We start from the raw sequence: 27,468 nt of genomic DNA, 5'->3' as shown, positions 1-27,468 counted from the left end.
TCCTTCAGAATTTGCTCTTCTGTATTTTTTATGTTTATTTGATCATTCCTTCCCTTTCTCATTCCTGGGCTGCTTTTCCTTCACACCCCCCTTAGATGTGTGTCCCCAGTGTCTGTTTCTTTGCCTGCTGCTTTTGCCACATGACACACACTGCCAGCTACCACACACAAGTTCCCTCCTATCGTGTATATCATTGCCCTTATTCCATGTTGTATTAAAATTATGTGCTTGTCTCCCCTGTTATACTTTGAGTTCCTTGTGCTCAAAGTAAGACAGTTGATACTGTATTATTTATTCTTATGGTTTGGTATAGTGCTTTGGCACATGGTACAGGCTCAATATAAATGTGTTTGAATAAATGAAATTCAGTGCCTTAATACACTTTTGTAGAAGCATTATTTTATGGAAAGAATGAAAAAGCTGTAAGTGGTCTTACATATATAGTCATCCAACAGATACTTAGAGAGCTCTGGGATGTGTTCCTTGCTGTGCTTGTTGCTATGGACAGTACAGAGAACTATAAGCATCTATTTTGGGTCCCTTTTGAGAACCTTGTGAAACTGTATACCTAGTGAAACTGTATATCCTCACCCTAGAAAAATTTACACCACACACGTAGATTTTACATGTAATGTAATTCTTTTAAAAATTAATTTTTTTTTTTTTTTTTTTTTTTTTAAAGAAACAGGGTCATGCTCTGTCACTCAGGCTGGAATGCAGTGGTGTGATCATGGCTTACTGTAGCCTCAACCTCCTGGCTCAAGCAACTCTCCCACTTCAGCCTCCCAAGTAGCTGGGACTACAGGTGCGCACCACTATCCCCGGCTAATTTTTAAAATATTTTTTAGACACTGGTTTTCACTATGTTTCCCAGGCTGGCCTTTACCTCCTGGGTTCAAGCAGTCCTCTACCTTGGCCTTCAGAAGTGATGGGATTATAGGTGCAAGCCACCGTGCTCACACTATATGTAATTTCATGGTGTTCACGGTTTCTTCAGGGAGTTCATGTACGCCATGTACTCTATTCTAAGCATTTTTAGAGTTAAAGATACAAAAGCATGTGAATGAATTCAAGAAAAATGGAATACTGAACTGTGTGACATTGAATAACAAATGGAGTCAGCGATGCAAATAATTCTGTAGATTTTACCAAAAAAATTAACCTGGTATGGTGGCGTGCGCCTCTAATCCCAGCTACTCAGGAGGCTGAGACAGGAGAATCATTTGAACCCAGAAGGCGGAGGTTGCAGTGAACTGACATCATGCCACTGCACTCCAGTCTGAGCGACAGAGCGAGACTCCATCTCAAAAATAAAAATAAAAAATAAAAGAATTGTGTAGATTTTAGTAGTTGGAAGAAGTTGGAGTATGAATGTGTAATTATAGAACAGTGAGAAATAAAATTCTACAGATTGTTTTATTCTGGTGTTGTGCTGTTGTGTTCTCATATGGTTGTCTTTTTGGTCTGATAGCTCTTTGTGTTAAGTAACAGAATACGAGTAAAAAACAGGGATCTCTTCAGAAGGGCGTGACATTAGAAATGCTGTATCAGTCATGTAATGAAGAGGCAGATTGCAGAGCAGGATATGACCTAGGAAGCCTTGGGGCCTGAGAAGTCTAAATGTGTTTCAAGTTCATTCATGGATGATGCTTTACTAGGGCTAGGGCAGGTAGGCCACAGCCCTGCAGCTAAGTAGGCATATCCTTGTAGCTAGGAGTGCATGCAGTAGGCTTTAGATGTGGCAGGCAGGCAGGCAGGCAGCACTAAAGCTGGGCAAGTGATCAGGATGGATAGCCTCTCCTTTGAGGTGCCCTGTGGTACATAGACAGATGAAATAATGGATACACAAGTAGTCTTGTAGCTAGGTTGGTCCAGATCAGTGGGCAGGAAAGGAGATTGAGTTGGGGCCATGGACTTTGGGAGTTGTCATTCTAGTGAGCTAGCTAGAACTCTCAGTGGTACAATATTCTTCTCTTAAAACTGACCCATTAGAAAGTTTACAGCCTCGACTTTGCTGTGGTTTATTAAGACACAGATATGTGTTTATTCGGGGGCCAAGCAGTAAATGGAGAGTGGCATTTATTGAGGCCAGTATGGAGGCAGTACAGAGCTTACTGAGATAAAAGAAAGAAATAGGTGGAATGGAACTATGTGATGGAAAGCTAAACAGAATAGTTGGTGGTACACAGTAGAAAAGTATTACTTGTTTATGAAGATATGGTCATCTTCCATTTATTCAAGTTATGTTTTATATTTTTTAGAGTATATAGAAATTCTCTGCCCTATCACATGTTTGCCAAAGTCAAAACAATAACTTCATTTATTAAATATAAAAAAGAAAAACCTCTAACATAAAATAGAATTTTATTTAGACAATAAAAAAATATTGTTTGGTCCTAGTAAGAGTAAGGTTGATTCAAGATACATGGGAGCAGAATCCAAAGTGTAGAAATAGGCCAGGTGCAGTGGCTCATGCCTGTAACACTTTTGAAGGCTGAGGCCATAGGATGAGTTCAGGAGTTCAAGACCCGCCTCGGCAACTTGGCGAAACCCTGTCTCTACAAAAAGTACAAAAATTAGCCGGGTGTGGTGGTGTATATTTGTAGACCCAGCTACTTGGGAGGCTGAGGTAAGAGGATCACTTGCAGCCAGGAAGTCAAGGCTGCAGTGAGCTGTGGTTGTACCACGGCACTCCAGCCTGGGTAACAAGCAAGACCTTGTCTCAAAAACAGAGCACCCTGGTGTGGCGGATCACCTGAGGTAAGGAGTTGGAGACCAGCCTGGCCGACATGGCTCTACTAAAAATACAAAAATTAGCTGGGTGGGGTGGCGGGCACCTGTAATCCTAGCCACTTGGGAGGCTGAGGCAGGAGAATCGCTTGAATCCAGGAGACGGAGGTTGCAATGAGCCGAGATGGCCATGTTGCACTTCACCCTGGGTGACAGAGCGAGACTGTGTCTCAAAAACAAAAACAAATAAGCATAGGACATGGGGATAAACTGAAGATTTATGAAGACACTACTGAAGGAGAAATAAAAGTAGGTTTGGCTAAATGGAGAAACATGCCATACTTTGAATGGAATTATTTAATACTACAACGTTATCAGTTTTCCTCAAAGAAATCTTTAAATATATTCAGTTTTGGCTGGGTGTGTTGGCTCACGTCTGTAATCCCAGCACTTTGGAAGGCCGAGGTGGGCTGATCACTTGAGGACAGGAGGTTGAGACCAGCCTGGTCAACATGGTGAAACCTCGTCTGTACTAAAAATACAAAAATCAGCTGGGCGTGGTGGCGGGTACCAGCCAGTCAGGAAGCTGAGGCAGGAGAATTACTTGAACCCTGTAGGTGAAGATTGCAGTGAGCTGAGATTGCGCCATTGCACTCCAGCCAGGTGACAGAGCGAGACTCCATCTCAAAAAAAAAAAAAGAAAATTATATATATATTTATATATATACACACACACACACACACATACATATCTCTGTTTTTGTAGAAACTGACAAAATAATTCTAAAGTTTATTAGATTTTGTGTAGTAACAGAAGAATTTTGGAAATTTCTTTCGACAAGAGTCATAAAGGACAACTTGCCCTACCAAATATTAAAATATGTCAGAATTAAAACATAACTGTCAGCCGGGCGCGGTGGCTCATGCCTGTAATTCCAACACGTCGGGAGGCTGAGGTGCGTAGATCACGGCCAGCGTGACCAACATGGAGAAACCCCGTCTCTAGTGAAAATACAAAATTAGTTAGGCATGGTGGCACATGCCTGTAGTCCCAGCTACTCGGGAGGCTGAGGCAGGAGAATTGCTTGAACCCGGGAGGCGGAGGTTGCAGTGAGCCAAAATTGCGCCATTGCACTCCAGCCTGGGCAACAAGAGCAAAACTCTTGTTTAAAAAAAAAGAAAAAAAAAAAAAAAGAATTAAAACATAACTGTCATAGTGGCTACATATGGAGAATCCAAAACTGAGTTTATGTGGTATTTTGTTAATATACAATAAACATAGCACTTTAATTCTGGAGGAAAGGTGGATTATTCAGTAAATGATTCTGGGACATTGGGGACAAATTAGATTCCTACTTCACACTGATAACTAAAATAAAATCAAATAGATTAATGAGAGAACTGTAATTAAACAAAACAACACTCAAACTACACTGGAGCAGATCTGTGAATCTGTGTAATTTTGAGTGGAGAAGGACTTTATAAGCATGACTACCAGAACAAAAAAAAAAACATAAAAGATTGATATATTTGATTATTAAAAAAGTAAAGATTTAGTCTGGGTGTGGTGGCTCACGCTTGTAATCCCAGCACTTTGGGAGGCCAAGGCGGGTGGATCACTTGAGGTCAGGAGTTTGAGACCAACCTGGTCAATGTGGTGAAACCCCATCTCTACTAAAAATAGAAAACAATTAGTCAGGCGTGGTGACACATGCCTGTAATCCCAGCTACTCAGGAGGCTAAGGCAGGAGAATTGCTTGCATCTGGGAAGGGGAGGTTGCAGTGAGCCAAGATTGTGCCACTTCACTCCAGCTTGGGTGACAGAGCAAGACTGCATCTCAAAAAAACAAAAACAAAAATACTTAGATGTGTCCAAAAGTAACCGTACATTTAAAAAGACCTGCCACAAACTGGGAAAAGTAGAAAAAAGGTTTTTAAAATAGCCAGTGAACATAAGAAAAGGTGGCCCTCCTCACTTGTAATGATTTGAGAAGTGTAGTTTATTTTTATTTTATTTTTAAGAAATTCAGATTGTCTATCAGCTCGTGCTGAATGGTAAATGTGAGAAAGATTAATACTACTTAGTGGTACTGAGGGAGTTGCAAAAACACTTAACACTCTGCTAGTGGGATAGTTTAAGTAAAACAAGTAGCATTCTTAAACTCTTTTTTAGGTAAGTAACTCATATGTTTTCAGGACATTTTCAGTAAGACTTTACTGGCAGGGTTGTGTAATGCTAATATACTTACTGTCTGGTTTTAGTATTATTTTTTTCTCTTGCCTTGGATGGTCTCAGTGGAGTCTTATGCATAGCAGATATATTAAAACTAGTAATAAAGCAAGAGAAGGAATGTGAATAAATTATCTCAGTTTAATTTCTACTTTGTTCTATTTCTATTTCATACTCCTGGGAAAGAATATTAAGTGGGCATATGTACTTGAATAGTTGTTCTGTTTTTTATTAGAAAAGAATCCGAATCTATAAAATGTTTTACATATTTGCCAGGGAAACAAGATACTTGTATAGCTGTAAGAATTGGAATTCATTTCATTTTACTGACTTTTCCTTAACCTAATTCTGAACACTTTTGCCATAGGTTTGAGAATAAGTTGTTATAAAAAGACTACTATTCTTCGCTAATAGTATGGACATTTCAGTTCCTAAATTCTGTTTTTTTGATTCTTGAACATTTCTAAATTTACTTTTTTTGTCTTAGCTCTTCTACAGAATCACTTTCTTTTTTTTTTTTCCTTTAATTTTTGAGCTGAAAATAGTACTTTTTATAAAGAAGTGCTCAAACAATGATTGGACTAATTTCTCCTTGTTTCTCTCTTTCTCTTTGTCTCTTTTACTCTCTATTTTTAGAATTCTTCTTTTTAAAATAGAGACAAGGTCCCACTGTGTTGCTCAGGCTGTCTTGAACTCCTGAGCCCAAGTGATCCTCTTGCCTCAGCCTCCCAAAGTGCTGGAATTACTGGCTTAAGCTATCACACCAGGCCTAGGCTAATTTCATATTTTGAGATGGCAGAACTTTCTTCCAGGTAGCTTTTCCTCCTCCTCCCCACTTAAAATAGATCCTGATTCAGAAGCCTAATGGAGAAAATGAAAACAGCAGTATCTTTATATTGGAATCTTTTCTAAAACTTCTTTTGATCTTTTTAGGAGATAGTGTGGGAATCAGCAATCTAGTATTACATACATGGAATCTATCACCTTATTTTTTTAAATACAGCAAACCTCATGAAGTGAATTTCCGTATTTTGTCTTATTCTTGTTTTGCACCACTCAGGCTTTGCTGTAGAATTTGATGTATTTTTGATTCTGTAGAGCGTGGGCTATTGATCTTCACTCAGCTTTCAGAGGAACCTCATTAGTAAGTTTGAATTTTTTATTTTTATTTTTTAGTTGATTTTGAAGTAAAATGCAGCACCATTTTAAGTGATACCATTTCTAAACAATTTTTAGTTCAAATTTTAAGTTAGCTAATTTAGAGCTTAAGAAAATTGCTATAAAAACATAAAATTACCAGCTGGGTATAGTGGCTCATTCCTATAATCTCAGCACTTTGGGAGGCAAAGGCAGATGAATTGCTTGAGCCCAGTAGTTCAAAACCATCCTGGGCAATATGGTGAAACCCCGTTTCTACAAAAAAATACAAAAAGTAGCCAGACACGGTGTTGTGCACCTGTAGTCCCAGCTACTCAGGTGGCTGAGGTGAGAGGATCACCTGAGCCCAGGGAGATTGAGGCTGTGGTGAGCCAAGTGAGACCCTGTCTCAACAACAAGAAGAAAAATTACTAATTGTAGTGCCTTTTTTCTTATTTAGTGGGCTTAGTCAAACTAAGATGATGTATTTTATCTTATAAATGTTTTCCCTTGAATTTTAACTGAAGAATCCAATGTGTACCGCTCACAAACAATTTATTAGTAAGGAAAATAAATACTGGTTTTTATTACTTAAACAGGATATATTTTTCTCTTACGGATTTTTTTTTTTTCCTTTTATCTCACTTTATCATAGTGCTAGAAAATTTAATCATTCATTTGAGATAGGGAGAAAATTAGGTTTTGTTTTTTTTTTCCGTTCTATTTTGAGACAGGGTCTTATTTTGTTGTCCAGGCTGGAGTGCAGTGGCGCCATCATAGCTCACCATAACCTCAAACTCATGGGTTCAGGCGATTCTCTCACCTCAGCCTCCTGATTAAGCTGGGACTGCAGACATGCATCACCACTTCTGGCTAATTTTTGTTATTTTTTGTACTGATGAGGTCTCATTATGTTGCCCAGGCTGGTCTCAAACTCTGGGCCTCAAATGATCCTCCTGCCCCAGCCTCCCAAAATGCTGGGATTACAGGCGTGAACCACTGCTCCCAGCCCATTTTTTTAAAAAAATACGTTCACAGCATTGTGCAACCATCACTACAATCAATTTACATTTTCATCACCCTGAAAAGAAACTCTAAACCCCTTAGCAGTTCCTCTCTGTTTGTTTCAATTTTCCCCAGCTCCAGGCAACTATTGATCTATTGTCTTCATAGGTTTTCCCATTCTGGACATTGCATAGTAATGGAATCATATATAGCCTCTTTGTTTTTTCTTTTTTCTTTTTTTTTTTTTTTTTGAAACAGAGCCTCACTCTGTTGCCCAGGCTGGAGTGCAGTGGCATGATCGCGGCTCACCGCAACCTCTACCTCCCAGGTTGAAGCGATTCTCCCGCCTCAGCCTCTTGAGTAGCTGGGACTATAGGCTCCTGCCACTACACCTGGCTAATTTTGTATTTTTAGTAAAGACGGGGTTGCACTGTGTTGGCCAGGCTGGTCTTGATTTCCTGACCTCAAGTGATCTGCCCGCCTTGGCCTCCCAAAGTGCTGAGATTGCAGCCATGAGCTACCGCACCTGGCCATATATATTATGATAGGCTTGTTTCACTTGGTATGTTTCTTCCGTGTTGTGGCATGTATTAGTACTTCTTTTTCATGGCCAAATATTCCATTGTACAGGTACACAGGCGCATTACGTTTTGTTTATTCATCAGTTGGTGGATATTTTCATTATTTCCACCTTTTGACTTATAAGTAATGCTGCTATTAACATTGACTTTTAAAGTTTTTGTGTGGGCCGGGTGTGGTGGCTCATGCCTGTAATCCAAGCTCTTTGGGAGGCTGAGGCCGGCAGATCACTTGAGACCATGAGTTTGAGACTAGCCTGCCCAACATGGCGAAACCCCGTCTCTACTAAAAATATAAAAATTAACTGGGTGTGGTGGCGTGCACCTGTAATCTCAGCTACTAGGTAGGCTGAGGCAGAGAATCACTTGAAGCTAGGTGGCTGAGGCTACAGTGAGCCAAGATCATGCCACTGCACTCCGGCCTGGGTGACAGAGTGAGACTTCATCTCAAAAAAAAAAAAAAGTTGTGTGTGGACATAGGTTTTCAATTTTCATGGGGATGTGTGTGTATGCATACTCATACATACATACACACACACACATACCTGCAAGATAATTGCTGGCTCATATGCTAAATCTGTGTTGAAGCTTTTATGTAACTGTTGGGCTGTTTCTTTCCTTTTTATTATTTTTTTGAAAATAGAGGTGAGGTCTCACTGTTGCACAGGCTGGTCTCCTGGGCATGGTAGCTGTATCATTTTACAATCCTACATAGCTGTTTCCAACATAGCTGTATCATTTTACAATCCTACTAGCAGTGTATGAGGTTTCTTATGTTTTTCACATCCCCACCAGCATTTGTTATTGTCTGTCTCTTTGATTATAGCCATCCTAGTGGGAGAGTAAGAAGTAGTATCTCATTGTAGATTTTTTTTCTGTTTACAACTTTACTTTAAAAAATTATATATGCACACGTGGTAAAAATTTCAAAAAGTGTATACCAAAAGATTTAACAGTGAAAATAGAAAATAAGGGTGGTCCCTGTTTTCTTCCACCAAGGCAAATATTGTTATAATCTTCTAAACAACTTGTCTGCCAGATTTCTCATTTTCAGTCAGTCCTGGGCATTGACGTAAAGAAATTCTTAGACATTGCTTTTATTAGATCATCTCATCCCTTGCTCAAAATCTTCAGTGGCCACTATTGCTTACAGAATAAAGTTGGGATGCTATACAGGACTCTTCCCAGTGGAACTTCTCTTTTTCAACCTTATCTCTCATTATTTCCCAATGTTAATCCACTTATTGACCTACTGTGGCATGTTCTGTGTGTTAGACATCACCAACTTTGTGCCTTCTCTTTTTTTTTTTTGGAGATAGAGTCTCGCTCTGTTGCCCAGGCTGGAGTGCAGTGGCGCAATCTTGGCTCACCACAACCTCCGCCTCCCGGGTTCAAGTCAAGTGATTCTCCTGCCTGAGCCTCCCAAAAAGCTGGGACAACAGGCGCGTGCTACCATGCCCTGCTAATTTTTGTATTTTTAGTAGAGACGGATTTCACTGTTTCCCAGGCTGGTCTCGAACTCCTGACCTTGTGATCCACGTGCCTTGGGCTCCCAAGTTGCTGGGATTACAGGCGTGAGCCACCGTGGCCAGCCTGTGCCTTCTTCTTTTACTCCTGGATTTAATCCTAACTTCAAGAATCTACCTTATTAACTGGAGTTTTAGATACTTTTTCAAAACCAAGCCCACATCTGTCCTTTTTAGAGTCTTCTCTCACCTTCCCTGCTCATTGTGGTTTGTTTTTATTGCCTATAACAATGGCTGTTAAACTTTATATTTTAAATTAATTTATGTTTGTATGTATTTATTTGTTGGGAAAGGGTCTCTCTCTGTCACCCCTACTAGAATGCAGTAGTGCCATCATGGGTTACTGCTTCGTGAGCTCAAGCTATTCTCCCATTTCAGCCTCCCAACTACATGTACCACCCTACCTGGCTAATTTTTTTGTTTTTTTAGTTTAGCTTTTGTAGAGACAGATATCTCACTGTGTTGCACAGGCTGATCTTGAACTCCTGGGCTCCAGTGATCCTCCCATCTCAGCCTTCCCAAGTGCTGGCATTACACGTGTGAGTCACCATGCCCAGACTTTAACATTTTCTTTTTAGCATAGAATAGGTCAGTTTTTTCCCTCTGATGAGATCCCATGCTGACTCTTAGTTAAAACAAGCGTGGTCGGAAGAAGAGCTAGTGGTGTCCTAGCTCCCTACGTACTCAGTTTTCCCTTGTCTTCTGGGGTGTCCTGAAGACATCATAGGATGTCATGAAGTACAGTTGGAGAACCAGTGCTTTCCGTCATGTATTAAACACTCATCTTTACGAAGCAGTGTGTAGTATCTTTTTGCCAGTATATTTTATCTCTCCCAATGCATTAAACTTTTCTGGAGTTTAGAAAACAAATTTATAGAATTAAGGAAATGTCCCCCCAACCATGGTGTCTAGTATACATACAGTGACTTACAGTTACTAGGTGTTCAACATACATGTATTCCTTTGATTGATTTTTGAAAACTTTACATATATATATTTTTTATATACAGGGTCTCACTCTGTCACTGAGGTTGGAGTGTGGTAATACAGATCTTGGCTCACTGCAACCTCCTCCTCCCAGGCTCAAGTGATTCTCCCACCCCAGCCTCCCGAGTGGCTGGGACCACAGGTGCGCATCACCACACCTGGCTAATTTTTTATATTTTTGGTAGAGACAGGATTTTGCTGTGTTGTCCAGGCTGGTTTCGAACTTCTGAGCTCAGGCAGTCCACCCGCCATGGCCTCCCAGTGCTGAGATTACAAGTGTGAGCCACCACTGAAATATTTATATTTTTAAACTTAATTTACTTATATTTACTATATTTTTATGTTTTTAATTTTTTAAAATATATTTTTATACTCACTAGACCCAATTTTATACTCCTAAACCAGGGAAGAACTTTTTTTTTTCCTCTTACATAGGCATGGTACCATAGACAATGATTAAAATTGTAATTATCATTCATTTCTTAGTTTTGTGGCTGGGACCCTGATGTCTTCAAATGTTAGTTTGCAGATACAGTCAGCCCTCTCTATCCATGTGTTACATACTGTGAATTCAACCAACCATGGATCCAAAATAATATGGGAAATATGCTGGGGCTGTGGGTCACACCTGTAATTCCAGCACTTGGGGAGGCTGAGGTGGATGGATCACCTGAGGTCAGGAGTTCAAGACCAGCCTGGCCAACATGGCAAAACCTTAGCTCTGCTATAAGTACAAAAAATTAGCTGGGCATGGTAGTGCACATCTGTAATCCCAGCTACTCGAGAGGTTGAGACAAGACATTTGCTTGATTCTGTGAAGTAGAGGTTTCCATGAGCTGAGATTGTGCCTCTGCACTCCAGCCTGGGCAACAGAGTGTGAGACTCTGTCTCAAAAGAGGAAAGAAAATTATATGGGAAATGAAAAGCATCTATACTGAACATGTACAGACTTTTTTTCTTGTCATTATTCCCTAAACAATGCAGTACAACTGCTATTTCCATAGCATTTACTTTGTATTAGGTATTATAGGTAACTTAGAGATTTAAAGTATGCGAGAGTATGCAAATATTATATACTATTTTGTATCAGGGACTTAAGCATCCATGGATTTTGGTATCCCCAGGGGGTATTAGAACCAATCGCCCGTAGATACTGAAAGACGACTGTAGTGTGTGTTGCAATAATTTATTTTCAAATGGATCATTTGGAGAACACTATTCTTTAGGAAACATAGCCTCCTAAGTTCTGTTCCATCCATCCCTTTCATCTCCACGGCGTTGTAGCATCCTGCTTTCATGACTGTGTCATCACTCGGAAGGGACTGCTTCTCTTCCAGAATGCCTTCCAAGATCTACTCTGACCACAGCTATAAACTACACTTCTATTCTCTTCTTGCCCCTCACAGCGCTCTCTGTTCCTCTTGAGATCTTAAACTCTGTCTACTCCTAATCCAGCCTGCTGGGTGTGGCTGGAGAAAGTCCCACTGGGGGGCTGATTAGTTTCCAGCTCTTGCCTCAGGAGAGCTCAGCAGACTTTTTTTTTTTTCTCCCTTAAACCTGTTTCTGCAACCTTGATGACCACTCCTTCTAGTCCCTCACCTATTTGCTTTATTCATGGCAGAGGCTCTTTCTTCCTGCTTGTCAGTACAAAGAGGCAGGATTTTTAACCTGGATCTGTGGATTCTCAAGGAATTTGTGGAGAGAATTCAGGGCATTGATGACCTTGGATGAAGAGGAATTTACATCTTTATTTACACTAACCTTCGAGTGAAATTTAGCATTTTTTCCCATTTAAAAATATAGGCAACAAACAACTAGTGTTAGCAGTATTTATGACTTAAGCACGTATAGAACTCAGTTAATTCCATATTGCTTGATGTTATGGATATCTCAAATTATTATTTTTTATATATATATATATTTGAGATGGAGTCTCTCTCTGTCTCTCAGGCTGGAGGTGCAGTGGTGCAGTCTCAGTCCATTGCAACCTCTGCCTCCTGGGTTCAAACGATTCTCTTGCCTCTGCCTCCTGAGTAGCTGGGATTACAGGCGCGCACCACCATGCCTAGCTAATGTTTGTATTTTCAGTAGAGATGGGGTTTCACCATGTTGGCCAGGCTGGTCACCAACTCCTGACCTCAAGTGATCCGCCTGCCTTAGCTTCCAAAGTGCTGGGATTACAGGTGTGAGCCACCGCACCCGGCCTCAAGTTATTTTTAGAAACAGAATCTTGCTATGTTATCCACTCTGGCCTTGAACTCGTGGGCTCAGGCAGTCCTCCCATTTCAGCCTCCTGAGCAGCTGGGATTATAGGCATGTGCCACTGCACCCGGCTTCAAATAATTATGTATGTTCATCACCTCTTTAAATTTATAGTAGTTATTAAACCTGTTACTGGATCTTAATATTTAATGCTTTAATTAAGAAGCATGTATGTTACTATGCCAACAGATTTTTTTAGTTTTTGATAACTGCATTTCATTGTTAATTGTTCTCATTTGATTTCCTGTGTATTTTATGAATTTAAGTACATTCTGAATACGGTTACATAGGCTTCCCTAAAATGTCAAAGGGCCCATGTATTAAGAAAAAGGCTAAGAATTCCTAATCTGGAGGCTCCCCACAGTCCTGTTTTGTCATCATACCCGTACCCCATTCTAGCCTGAGGAGCATGGCTCCACCTGTGCCCTTGGTTTTGTTGTTCCAATTCATACATCCTGCACCCTTACTGTGTTTCTTATCCCCAACTTGTTTATGTTATTCTTCAGTATTATAGTCTTTAATATAATCTGTATAATACGTGATGTAGTATATGCTCGTAGTATACAATGCAGTTAGAACAGGCTGAGCATAAGAATGAAAAGATACAATCTCCCTCTAACCCAGCCCCAGGCCCCTGAAGCCTCCGGTCTCTGTGTACACCAGAAAATGTTTATACACATTTATTTATTTATTTATTTATTTATTTATTTATTTATTTATTTATTTTTTTTGAGATAGAGTCTCACTCTGTCGCCAGGCTGGAGTGCAGTGGCACGATCTTGGCTCACTGCAACCTCCGCCTTCCTAGTAGTTCAAGCAATTCAAGGTTCAAGCAGTTCTCCTGCCTCAGCCTCTCCAGTAGCTGGGACTACAGGCATGTACCACCATGCCTGCCTAATTTTTGTATTTTTAGTAAAGACAGAGTTTCACCATGTTGACCAGGATGGTCTCGATCTCTTTACCTCATGATCCGCCTGCCTCATTCTCCCAAAGTGCTGGCATTACAGGTGTGAGCCACCACGCCCGGCCTATTTATTTAATTTTTAAATGGAGTTTCCCTCTTGTTGTTCAGACTGGAGTGCAATGGCGCAGTCTCAGCTCACTGCAACCTCCGCCTCCCGGATTCAAGTGATTCTCCTACCCTCAGCCTCCCGAGTAGCTGTGATAACAGGCATGCGCCACTATGCCCAGCTAGTTTTAGTAGAGATGGGGGTTTCTCCATGTTGGTCAGGCTGGTCTCGAACTCCCGACCTCAGGTGATCCGCCCGCCTCGGCCTCCCAAAGTGCTGGGATTACAAGTGTAAGCCACTGCGCCCCCGCCTATACACATATTTTTAATGCCACTCCAGTCTATGTTGGAATCATTTTACTTCCCCTTATTTTCTTCTTGTATTCTTGAAGGCCTCGATCAGCTGCTGCTGCTAGGCTGTCACTGTCACTTTAGAAAGCCAGAGCCTTTTGTTCCTCAGAACTTTGTTCTTAATTGTATCGTAGCACTCACTGTATTCGATTCTAAAAGATTTGCTTTGTTTCTGTAACTAATCTCTCACACCCAGGAGCTCCTACAGGAAATACTGGGAATTGTATCAGTCAAATGTGAATCCCCGCCTTGTCCAGACTTATGAGTGCATTGTAGGTACTCAGTAAGTGCTAAAAATGAGTAAGTAGTCCCAGTTGCCAGGTTGTCACCCACTGATACCAATCTATATACTGATACTTTATATAGTATATAGATTGGTCCACATATAACTGATGACACATAATGAGAAACTGTCTTAAAAAGTTGTTGAAAATGCCACAAGAATAGTAATTGATCAAAACAATATGATTTTTTTAGGTTTATCTAGAATTTTGATGTTTGAGAAAAGGCTGATTTAGTTGAATTGAAATGGGTAGCTGAGGATTTTGATGACTTCTCTGGAAGCACATTTGAGGGTTTCTAATGTTAAATCTGATGTCAATGATTATTTCATCCAGTTTTATGTCATTTTATAGTTTTTATACATTTAAGTTTATATTTATTTCTAATGTTTAAACACTAGCATTTTAGTTATTTGACCATTATTCTGGCCCTTTAAGAGATGCTCAGACAAGTTTGAATGGTTTTTCAGAGGCATTATTGGCTCAGAGGTAAAAGAGGGAAGATTGAGAAGCTGAATACGTACTCTTGTTTCCTGGGTATGGGGCTGGGGATACTCAGAAGAGTTTCACACATTGGTTCAGACATTTCTTTATGACCACCACCAGGTGGCATCACTGGCCCAAAATGACTGGGTTTCTGCCCAGAATCAGAAGGGAAGGTGTTGAGAGCCGGCTGCTATGGGGGTAGCATGGAGGTAGGATACAGGGGGTGGAGGTGATACAATTTCGTTCTTTCCTCCAACGTCGCCTGCTAGTCTAGAGGCTTTTATAAATTGAAAAACTAATTCTTTTATCATCTCATCTGATGGTTTTTATGTTTTTCCTTTTTTCTCTCTGTGCCTGTAGTTTCTTCAGAAACAGGTAACACGTTTCTAATAGTCACTTTGTATTCTTGCATCTTGTTCTTACAGTGCTTTTGTTTCTCACCATAGGGGATGATGGAAAATTAATATACTTTGACTTAGGGCATTGGTAAAATCTGCATGCAAATTCCCACAGTTGCCTGTAGATTAGAGCCAGTTGTTTTTTCTGAACTTTGCAGGAATCCTGGTTACAACATTGTACTATTTACTACCAACAATGTTTTTTTTTAAATCCAGACTTGATGGGCATGGCAGCTCATGCCTGTAATCTCAGTGACTTGGGAGGCTGAGATGGGAGGATTGCTTGAGCCCAGGAGTTTAGGGCTGCAGTGATTGAGGCACTGCACTCCAGCATGAGTGACAGAGCAAGATCCCATCTCTTAAAAAAAAATTCAAGAAATAGAAACAAAAATCCAGACTTGTAACCATTGTAAAATAAATCAGAATTTACGATAGTGGATATTGGTAATAGTGCAGAATGGATACCCAGATCTTGCTTCCTTTCTAGCTGGTGATGCAATGTTGACCTGAAATGCATTACTTATATAGCTAGGGTTTTCCTCAGCATCCTGATGCTACAGCCTCATTTTGTACTAACTCTCCACTTCTGCACATCTTCCCCTAAGTCTTTACTCATCTTTAAAAAGAGCTACTTTTGGTGAAATTTTAAAATCAAGGAATATTCTTTATAGAATCACACTTATGTGTTTCCCCTTCCCCATTTATGCCTCGAAACCAGACCAGACTGCTACATAACCTGTGAATACTTTTTTTTTAAGTTTGGTATTGTTAATAGAAAATTTAAGATTAAAATGTAGCATTGAGAAAAATAGATTTATTAATAATGTCCTCTTAACACAGCTTAAATTCGGGTCAGTGGAATAAAGCCTGGGCCACTGAAGTTTTAGATGCTTGCTTGCTTTTCCACACTGGTTCTTACTTGGGGATCCTTTTAGAAATTCGTTTATAATAATATCATAAAAACATATTTAAGCTACTTTGTGTGTAAATTTGGGATCTTTTGATTTGAAGACAGCTTGACTCAAGATTTTCTAAATATTTTCACACACATACATACCCTCTAGTGAGAAAAAATATCTATTTATATGGTTCTATAAAAATCTCTAACTGCTTTGAGCTTTAATTTCTTGAATCAAAAGTGTATTGTCTTTGATGCTGAGCTTCTATCTAAATAAATGCTTTATTTACTTAAATGTGTGCTTTTCAAAAACTAGTAAGATTAAAACATTAACAGGATCTTACATGTAAAGCAACAGTCCTGTTGCTTCTTCCAGAAGATAATATGACTGGTTTGGAATTTTCCTGTAGTATAGTTTTTTGTCTAGTGTTGTAAGAATTAAAGGAATTTCAGGATCTTAAAGTAGGTTATTATTTGATGTTTTCTTGGAACATTTTACATTCTTGAAAATACACGTGGCTAAATTAATTTTTGCCAACAATCCACATAACTTTAAGATAATGTAGAGTAGGACTTGATTCAGGTTAGTATCAAATAAGATCAGATTTTTAGTGCCATCAGTAGCTTTCAGCAAAGATGAGGTGTTGGTAAGATAGCATTAGTCTCTTGGAATCTCTTACGGAGATTTTCCAAAATTCAGCCATTTCTAGTGAATGCTCCATTCCACCCCCATCTGAGTCCTGCTACTCTGGGGAACTCCCTCAGCACACTCTTGGCTCTTAGAATTGCTAGCAGTGGGAGTAGTGCTGCTGGTGGAGCTGGCAGCTAAGCCCAGAGGTGGATTGATGCTTTTATTTCCTGATGTACAGGTACACACACTCATACCTACCCACACCTAGTTTGGGATAAGAAGAGTTTAGAATTAGTTAGGCTTGAAGTTCCATGCTTACATTTGCTGGCTCAGATTTCTTATTTTGGCATCACTTTGCCCATTAGGGAGACAATGACAGTTACAGAAGCATTGCCAAATAAAAAATTCCTCTGGAGTAACCTCTTGTTAGGAGTATTGTGTGTTTAGTTGTTGATTCGTCCCTTCCTCCTCTTAGTGGCAACTTGCAGTACTGGGAGGAAACAGTGGCTGGGAGCTTAATTTCCTCAGCAGAGCCAGATCAGCAGAAGTATTACTCCTTAGTTCATAGTAGGTGGTACCCTATGGGTCCAGTCATTTAAATGCAAACCTATATCTACAGAGCATTTCCTAATGCCGTCATTGCCCAGTGGTCCTTTATTTAGCTGAGTCTAACTCCCAACTAGAGAAAATTTCCTTTGCCAGACAGCAGTATGGTCAGCTAAACATGTGGATGGTACATTTGCTTTCATAAGTCAGTACTCTTCAGTAACATTAGTAGAAGAGAAGAGGACACAAAGTGAGTGTGTGTTAATAGGAAGTCCAGATACGCCTGCCACCTGAACTTTCTGAGACAGGTAATACTGTAGGGCCTGAACTTTTAGCAGAGTGGTTATGTATGAAGAAGTGGGTTCTGGGAGGGGTTAAAACCACTTAGAATGGCTTTACTTTAATAATGGCAAGAGTTTGCTTGGATATTGACCACTGCACATAGACATGAATATGGAAAGTTAAAAACAAAATCCACATATATTTGGCTGCAAGTATTTTGAAGATATATCTAATTAGTACATCCATTAAACAAAAGAGATATTTTAGGCCAGGCGTGGTGGCTCACGCCTGTAATCCCAGCACTTTGGGAGGCTGAGGTGGGTGGATCACCTGAGGTCAGGAGTTCGAGACCAGCCTGGCCAATGTGGTGAAACCCTGTCTCTGCTAAAAATACAAAAATTAGCTTGGCTTGTTGGTGGGCGCCTGTAATCTTAGCTACTCGGGAGGCTGAGGCAGGAGAATTGCTTGAACCTGGAAGGTGGAGGTTACAGGGAGCTGAGATGGTGCCACTGGACTCCAATCTGGGTGAAAGAACAAGATTCCATCTCAAAAAAGGAAAAAAAAAAAAAAAAAGAGTTATTTCTGATGTATTGATAGAAATTTTCTTTTTTCTTTTCTTTTCTTTTGTTTTGAGATGGGGTCTCAGCCTGTTGCCAGTCTGGAGTGCAGTGGTGTGATCTCCACTCACTGCAACCTCCACTTCCCGGGTTCAAGTGATTCTCCTGCCTCAGCCTCCCGAGTAGCTGAGACTACAGGCGTGCGCCACGATGCCCAGCTAATTTTTATATTTTTAGTAGAGATGGGGTTTCACCATGTTGGCCAGGATGGTCTCGATCTCTTAACCTCGTGATCCACCTGCCTCGACCTCCCACAGTGCTGGGATTACAGGCATGAGCCACCGCATCTGGCCAGAAATTTTCTTGATCACTTCTGAGACACACAGAGTAATTATCTGTAATATAATTTAATAAATTATGTCAATACATTAAAATATGCTTCATGTGGACTGGGAACGGTGGCTCATGCCTGTAATCCCAGCACTTTGGGAAGCCGAGGTGGGGATATCACAAGGTCAGGAGATCAAGACCAGCCTGGCTAACATGGTGAAACCACATCTACTAAAAATACAAAAAATTAACCGGGCGTGGTGGCACGTACCTGTAGTCCCAGCTACTTGGGAGGCCGAGGCAGGAGAATCGCTTGAACCCGGGAGGTGGAGGTTGCAGTGAGCCGAGATCGTGCCACTGCATTCCAGCCTGGGCAACAGAATGAGACTCCATCTCAAAAAAAAAAAAAAAAGACTTCATGTGGCATTATGAGAAGAAAATACCTTTACTGATAGTCATCTATGATTCCATTTGCTAGATTAAATGTGAAAGCATACTCTTACTGAATGTTATATATTCCGTATCAGTTTAGATAGCAGTTTATCTTCACATACGTACGTTTTAAGTTTACCTTTATTATAGTGCGTTTGTCTTTTGTTTTCATCAACCTAAATTATGTTGAATAAATGTTTCTGTTAGATTCTAAGTTAAACAATTATGTGAAATTCATTTTTCATAATTGTTTTTTAACATATGTCTTTGTTGGTGATTCATATGTGTGAGTGTAGCTGATTGCCTGACTATATGAACTTTCAACCAAAACCATTCTTTCCAGATGCTTTTACTGACTCTGCTATCAGTGCTAAAGTGAACGGCGAACACAAAGAGAAGGACCTGGAGCCCTGGGATGCAGGTGAACTCACAGCCAATGAGGAACTTGAGGCTTTGGAAAATGACGTAGTAAGTAAGATCTTTGTAATTAGTGCTAGACTCTGTGGTCAGTGTGGTATGCATATGACATCCTATCACTTGGTTGTAATTGAAGTGTGTTTTTGTTGTTGTTGTTATTGTAGTGAGTGTATTTAGAGCAGCAAGTTTGTTGTGTAACTAGATACTTTCTCCCAAGCAGTATATAAAGAAAAATGTTTGTTATTTTACTTGTAGGGATTAAGCAGGAGTACTGTCTGTTCTTGTGGATGCTCATGAATTACTTCTTTGTGATTAAACTAAATAATAATAAGCAACTTAAGTTAAAATTAGAAATCATAGGAAATGCCAGTGTGTTTTGCTTTAACACCCTGCCAAAAAAGGTAGCCTAAGGAAAGTGGTGTCTTAATTGTTGACTTCACCTAGAGATGAGGTTGAAGTAGGACATTTTAAGCTTCTTGTCTGAAGAAAAGGTTGTCATTATTAAGATAATTAGATTACATTGGAATTAAAGCATTACATAAATTTCTTGGTCTTAAATTGGGATTGTTCTCAACAGAACTCTTATTTCTAAAATGCCTCTTGTCACATACTAGTTTTGCTTCTCTCTTTAATGCATTATCTGTACTTGAAGTGCTTAGCTGGGTATGCTGGCACATGCTTGTAGTCCCAGCTACTTAGGAGGCTGAGGCAGGAGGATCACTTGAGCCCAGGATTTGGAGTCCAGCCTGAACGACATAATGAGACCCCTTCTCTCTTTTTTTTTTTTGAGACGGAGTCTTGCTCTGTCGCCCGGGCTGGAGTGCAGTGACCGGATCTCAGCTCACTGCAAGCTCCGCCTCCCAGGTTTACGCCATTCTCCTGCCTCAGCCTCCGGAGTAGCTGGGACTACAGGTGCCCGCCACCTCGCCTGGCTAGTTTTTTGTGTTTTCAGTAGAGACAGGGTTTCACCGTGTTAGCCAGGATGGTCTCGATCCCCTGACCTCGTGATCCACCCATCTCAGCCTCCCAAAGTGCTGGGATTACAGGCTTGAGCCACTGCGCCCGGCCATGAGACCCCTTCTCTACGAAATAAAAATAAAAACAAATGCTTAATAAAGACTCTATCTTTAGGATAGAGAGCATAGAGATGCAAAGCAGTCTTTTGCCAAAAATGAGTGTTATGGTAGCAAAATTTGAGTAGAATGAAGAACCTTCCACTGAGTAGAAAGAGAATTTGTAACATATCTGTGTTTGATGTTTAAGGCATCAAACTTAATCAGCTTAATAATGACACTCTTCCTCAGACAAGAAGCCTAAAATGTCCTACTTTGACCTCAAGTCTAGTAATAAAACTGGACATACACAGGCAACATGTCATTAATTTTCAAACTTTAACGAATCATATATAACCAAATATAATGGTTCTCAAGTGTGTATATCACATCACCTGTATGAAAAATGTGAGGAAACAGAGACTTCTTTTACACTATTGGTGAGGTGGATAAATTGATAGAGGCTTTCTGGAGAGAATCTGGCAATGCTCATCAAAATCTAAAATGCACATACACTTTGTTCCAGCAGTTCTACCTCTAGTAATTTATTTTTGCCCTCATATATCCATAAGAAATGCAAATAATTATATGTGAGAATTTTTTTTTTTTTTCCCTGCAGAGACGAGGTTTTACTATGTTGCCCAGGGTGATCTGGAACTCCTGGGCTCAGGTAATCCACCCACCTCAGTCTCCCAAAGTGCTGGGATTACAGGTGTGAGCCATCATGCCCAACCAGGATTTAATTTAATTAATTAATTAATTTTTTGCAGCATTATTTCTTTTGTTGTTGTTGTTGTTTTGAGAGATGGAGTCTTACTCTGTCACCCAGGCTGGAGTGCAGTGGTGTGATCTCAGCTCCCTGTAACCTCCGCCTCCTGGGTTCAAGTGATTTTCCTGCATTAGCTTCCTAAGTAGCTGGGACTACAGGTGTGTGCCACCACACCCAGCTAATTTTTGTATTTTCAGTAGAGACGAGGTTTCACTATATGTTGGCCAGACTTGTCTTGAACTCCTGACCTCAGGTGATCTGCCTGCCTTGGCCTCCCAAAGTGCTGAGATTATAGGTGTCAGCCACCATGCCTGGCCATAGCATTATTTCTAATAGTGAAAACTGGAAACATTCGAAGTGTCTGTCAGTATACCATGAGTTAGATTTATGATGTTACCATTCAGTTGAAACACTACACATCTCCCAAAAAGAATGGCGTTCCAACAGGGAAAGATATCTAAGATTTATTGAAAGAAAAAGCACATTGCAGAACACTTGGATCCTATTTGATTTTTTTTTTTGAGACAGAGTCTTGCTCTGTCACACTGCAGCCTCCGCGTCCTGGGTTGAAGCGATTCTCCTGCCTCAGCCTCCTGAGTAACTGTTGCGATGCCTGGCTAATTTTTGTGTTTTTAGTGGAGATGGGGTTTCACCATGTTGGTTCAGGCTGATCTTGAACTCTTGACCTCATGATCTGCCCGTCTCGGCTTCCCAGAGTGCTGCGATTACTGGCATGAGCCACCTCTCCTGGCCATGAATGTATTTTTAAAAAAGAGCTGTTCATATTCTTATTGCATAGAAGATGTCTGAAATTACACCCAATAAACTCTTTTTGAGACGGAGTCTCACTCTGTTGCCCAGGCTGGAGTGCAGTGGCATGATCTCAGCTCACTGCCACCTCCACCTCCCTTGTTCAAGCAATTCTCCTGCCTCAGCCTCCTGAGTAGCTGGGACTACAAGTTCCCGCCACCACGTCTGGCTAATTTTTGTATTTTTAGTAGAGACGGGGTTTCACTATGTTGGCCAGGCTGGTCCTGAACTCCTAATCTCAGGTGATCTGCCCACCTCGGCCTCCCAAAGTGCTGGGATTACAGTCGTGAGTCACTGCGCCCCGCTGAAATTCTTTTTTTTTTTTTTTTTTTGTCTTTCGAGACAGAGTCTCGCTCTGTCGCCCAGGCTTGAGTGCAGTGGCGCCATCTCAGCTCACTGCAAGCTCTGCCTCCTGGATTCACGCCATTCTCCTGCCTCAGCAGGAGTAGCTGGGACTATAGGTGCCCGCCACCACGCCTGGCTAATTTTTTGTATTTTCAGTAGAGACGGGATTTCACCCTGTTAGCCAGGATGGTCTCGATCTCCTGACCTCGTGATCCGCCTGCCTTGGCCTCCGAAAGTTCTGGAATTACAGGCGCGAGCCACGGCGCGAGCCACTGCGCCCGGCCGGAACTGTTAGTAGTAGTTATTTATGCACACTGGGATTGGAAGACATTTACTTTTTACTGGATGTCTTTCTGTATTGTGTGCTTTTTTTTTATGTAGGGCATACATTACTTAAGTAATTTTAAAGCCTCCATAAGTAATTGTAATTTCCTGCCCATGTGTTTGGCAAAAGGAATTGTGTTGGTGGTAGACTTACATTATTGTCTTACTTGGAGTAGCACAGGAGGACCGAAGGTTAATAGGTGAACTTTGAGGCAAGCCTTAGCATTGAGGTTGCCATCAGCATTGCTTGGTTGTTGTATTCGTTCTTCTGGGATGGATTACAACCTTTACTGGACTTTATAGTTTTCACCAGTAAGGCTTTAAAAAAGGAGTTGAAACATTAGAGAAGTGATTTTCCAGACATTAATATTCACTGGTAAATAATCTTCCAGCCTGTGGCTCAACTGGTTGATTCTTTTACTTTTAAGAACGCAGCCTCAGCTGCTGTGCCTACGGAGTAGATTTCTTTTATTTCTTTACTTTCTTAATAAACTTGCTTGCCCCCGGCTCCCCGCCACCAAAAAAAGAAGGCAGCCTCCCTTTTGCAAATGGTAATTTCCTATAGTTTCCTCGTAGAATTGTGGAGTTACCTATGCTGAGGTTATAGGTTAGGGTATTGAGATCCAGAGTTGCCACTTCTGAGGTCTCACAACTGCTAATGGTAAAACCAGTTCTAAAGCCCAGTTCTTGTGACTTTGTCCAGTGATTGCCTGTTCACCGTTTCATGCTGCCTTCACATTTGAGAATTCCCAGGAGGAAGGGGAGGTTGCCAGGGACCTAGTACCGTGGTCCCACCTTGGAATCGTTGAACATGGGGGAAAGCGTTGGCTTCTCCCTTTTTTCTCCCAAATATTGGAAATATTTTTGGCTATTAAAAAGCACCCCTTGTTCCATGTGGAATCCCTTGTTTAAAAGAAGTAAAATATGTACCTCCTGTCCTCCACAGACCTAAGGACCAGTGATCTCAAGAAGGTTACAGGTAAACGCAGATGTCTCTACTGAAAGATGGCTTTTACAGGTTAGAGAAAAGAGAGAACCCTGATCTGAAGGCTATTTTATGAAGTGATTAAAATGTTCTAAACTTTAAAAATAACTGCTCAAATAATTGTGTTGTATAGTTATTTATCAACTGTAAGGGCTGGTAAGTAAGTATTTTTCTAAAACATTTTCAAGGAAATTTTTTCCTGTTTTCTAATTTGCTAATTTTGCTCAAGTAGCTTGTTAGATATTGTTAATATAGATGTTGGTTATAACTGAATGAAAGGGAACAAATACTTTGTCATTTTGAAAAATAAGCTTCATTTTCTTCTAGTCTAATGGATGGGATCCCAATGATATGTTTCGATATAATGAAGAAAATTATGGTGTAGTGTCTACGTATGATAGCAGTTTATCTTCATATACGTAAGTTTAAAAAGTTTGTTTTTATTTTAGTGCATTTGTCTTTGATTTTCATCAACTTAATTTATGATGAATAAATGTTTCCATTAGTTTTTAAGTTAAACAATTACGTGAAATAATTTTTCTCTTATTACTACGTGTGATAAATTTCCATTTAAAAAAAGGGAATAAATGTAGTTTGCCTATACCCTATTTTTATCCTCTAAACAAATTTTGGTTTTTTTTTTTTTTTTTTTCTTTTGAGACGGAATCTCGCTCTGTTGCCAGGCTGGAGTGCAGTGGCACAATCTCAGCTCACTGCAACCTCTGCATCCCGGGTTCAAGCGATTCTCCTGCCTCAGCCTCCCGAGTAGATGGGACTACAGGCGTGCGCCACCATGCCCAGCCAATTTCTGTATTTTTAGTAGAGACGGGGTTTCACCATGTTAGCCAGGATGATCTCGATCTCTTGACCTCGTGATCCACCCACCTTGGCCTCCCAAAGTGCTGGGATTGCAGGTGTGAGCTACTGTGCCTGGCTGGTTTTGTCTTTTAAGTTGTTAAAAAACACAAAATTTGCAAGGGCAGAGATTATGATGAACAGTTGAACTAGTTTTTAAAATATGTTCCTCTGGAGAAAAAGTTACAGAAAAAAAGTTAGAATTTTGATTTATAAATAAACAGATCACTATAACTTTTAGTTTTAGTGTTTTTTTGTTTGTTTGTTTGTTTTTTAACCAGTATTCTAAACTCTAAACTTTCTTAGTAGTTGATTATGACAGATATATAAACTGTGGCTTTAAAGTACTCATTTTGCTTTTCTTTTCCTCATGTTTCAGGGTGCCCTTAGAAAGAGATAACTCAGAAGAATTTTTAAAACGGGAAGCAAGGGCAAACCAGTTAGCAGAAGAAATTGAGTCAAGTGCCCAGTACAAAGCTCGAGTGGCCCTGGAAAATGATGATAGGAGTGAGGAAGAAAAATACACAGCAGTTCAGAGAAATTCCAGTGAACGTGAGGGGCACAGCATAAACACTAGGTATTTAAAGGAAATCATGATGCAGTATTTTGGATACACAACTCAAGGTCTGTGTGAGACGGTGTATTGTTACTATATTTCCTCTTCCTTTAATATAGCTTAGGTAGAGAATGCAAGTAGAATTGGTTTAAGATCTGTTAGAGAGAAGGTTATGGTAATCTTGGAAAATATGCTTTTGAGAGTAAGCTCTGTGGTATATCACGGTGAGCAATCCAAGGTCTTGAAGAGCTTGTTAAAATAGTGGTCTGGTAGGGGATACGTGTAACAATCACAGCAGTACAATATGATTTGCTTGGTTAAAGGCATGTTCAAAGTACTAGTAACATACAGAATGAGGAGGAGCTAGCATAACCTATAGAGTCAGAGAAAACCTCACTGAGGAGGTGACATTTTGTGATAAGATAATAGGGTCTTTGACATTGAGAGAGGAGTTGGGAGAAGAATTTCTCACCTGATGAAAAGCCATGTACAAGCATGGCTGTGTGAGAAAATTTGGCCAGCTCAGGAAAGGGCTGGTTGTTGCGTGTGTCTGGAACACAGGATCTGTGTCGGGTGCAGCAGTGGCAGTTGACAGTAGGAACTGAGGTCATTGAAGGACTTGGCATGTCATGCTAAAGAGCACCCTGTTGGAAGGAGATGAGGTGAATAAACCCTGGGGCATTGAGGACTGGCTGATATACAGAGAACAGTTAGTGCATTGAAATAGTTCAACTGTGAGAATTTGTTAACCACCTAGTTCAGGGATGAACCTGAGGTTTATTTGATAACTAAGTGACTTAATGGATGTACTGGTGAGAGAGAGAGGAACCATGGAGCAAGTTTGAGGGGAAAAACTATGACTCCATTTGTGCAGCTAATTGCATTTGTGGGACTTGTGGGTCTTTCATTTATTCATAAACATATGTTCAGAAATACCTGCTACCTATCTGATAAACTAAGAGATGCATCCTCTCTTCAAGGCAGTCAGCTTAGAGTCTGGTGATTTGAATTGACATGTCTACTGACAGATGTTGACATTGTGAGACTGGTGGTTCAGTTTGAGGTTTCATCAGCACTGCCGATATTGGAGCCATGGAAAACCAAAGAACAGCCAGTGAAAGAAGATATCTCAGAGAAAATAAAATTGAGAAAGTGAAGGACAAGAAATGTTGAAGATAGACCAAGATTGATAGAATCAGCCACAGAGAGGTCAAGTCGGATGAGAATGAGCACACATCTGTTAAACTTTGTGCTTAGGAGCAGAATCTAAGTGAAGGGACAGGCCAGAGGTTAGAACTCAGGGTAAGATGGAAGAACAGAGCATCTGGGAGTGAGGCAGTTTGGTTTAGTGTAGAACCTTTTTGTAACAAGCATTCCCTTCTGTCAAGATGACTTTTAGATATGTTTCATTGACTTGGTACCTTTTGGAATAAAATGATTTAGAGGATCTCTCATTTTCAGGGAAAATAAATATATTCCTCCTGGACAAAGAAATAGAGAAGTCATATCCTGGGGAAGTGGGAGACAGAATTCACCGCGTATGGGCCAGCCTGGATCGGGCTCCATGCCATCAAGATCCACTTCTCACACTTCAGATTTCAACCCGAATTCTTGTTCAGACCAAAGAGTAGTTAATGGAGGCAAGTATTTTGAGCAGACTTGTCAATATCATTGATCAAATAGTTTTCTAAATACTTAAAATAGTTTGCATAACTGATAAGAATGTACACTTTAATGATTTGGGGAGTAGTTTTTCACTTCAGCATTACTTAAAATTGGCTTTTGTGGATATCAAATTAGTAAAACATTGTGTACGTCATTGGCATATACATTATTTAGCATGATGAAATATTCATGATAAAGTGCTACATTTAACCCAAGACAATCACTTGGCCAAAAACACTCCACATATAAAGAAATTGGAAACTTTGGGTAGGTTCTCAATTTTAAAAACACTGGATGATAAAATTATTTAGACATAATTTATATGGAAAATTCTAACCTATGTGCAACAATGTGGTTAATATAGATTAATTCTCATTATTTGTTTCTATATTATGCTTACTTCAAGAAAGGATCTGAGGTAGCTTTTATAATATAAGACATGATCAAGAGTCATGTGAAGAAAGTAATTAAAGAAATGCGCTTAAAAAACAACAAAAACAACCCTTAGTCTAAGGGTGGATGTTACAGTTTAGCAACCTAAGTAAAAGAAACCTGAATCATTAGTAGGAAGACATTTTTTACTCTACCTCTAAATCTAGGTTGAATATGTCTTGTAGGTTGTGGATCTTTTCCATTAATCAGGGATACTGAACAACAGTTCTGTGGATAGTATGGGAATAGTAATAGCAATAGTATGTTACTAACTTTGGGAAAAGAGTGGTCATTCAATTTTAGCTATTTAAATTTGGAAAGTTAGAAAGATGAAAATAGAGAACGCTCAGTTTCCAATTTCATTTGTTTTCATTGAGTCTTTTCTCCAGAATTCCTCTCCAAATGGACACTCTTGAGTATTTTCAGTACTTAATATTGGGGGTGAAATTTCTTTGCTCACTGAGGAAAGATTTTAGTTGTTTATAAACAGAATTTTAAAGCTAAAAAACCTGAAGGGGGCTGAAAAATGTATGATACTCAAGTGTGTGGAACCCTATGGAGAGGAGACCTGGACTGTTTGATAAGATTAAGGTAAGTGATAT

The 27,468-nt window shown here is 40.1% G+C and overlaps 1 protein-coding gene across 20 annotated transcripts in view; it reads left to right on the top strand.

Annotated features, from left to right (window-relative positions):
• The window catches only part of ATXN2 (ataxin 2), a 155,529-nt gene that overhangs the window by 57,594 nt on the left and 70,467 nt on the right, over positions 1 to 27,468 (top strand). For all 20 annotated transcript variants that reach the window (XM_021922948.2, XM_021922950.2, XM_021922947.2 and 17 more), the window contains exons 6-9: positions 19,000 to 19,124; positions 23,686 to 23,777; positions 24,593 to 24,790; positions 26,231 to 26,409. In XM_021922948.2, the coding sequence (XP_021778640.2) occupies positions 19,000 to 19,124; positions 23,686 to 23,777; positions 24,593 to 24,790; positions 26,231 to 26,409 (594 nt within the window). The remainder of the gene's footprint in view (positions 1 to 18,999; positions 19,125 to 23,685; positions 23,778 to 24,592; positions 24,791 to 26,230; positions 26,410 to 27,468) is intronic.

The sequence above is a fragment of the Papio anubis genome, chromosome 9, assembly GCF_008728515.1.
Source record: "Papio anubis isolate 15944 chromosome 9, Panubis1.0, whole genome shotgun sequence".
NCBI lineage: Eukaryota > Metazoa > Chordata > Mammalia > Primates > Cercopithecidae > Papio > Papio anubis.
This window is presented reverse-complemented; position numbering and strand designations above follow the sequence as displayed.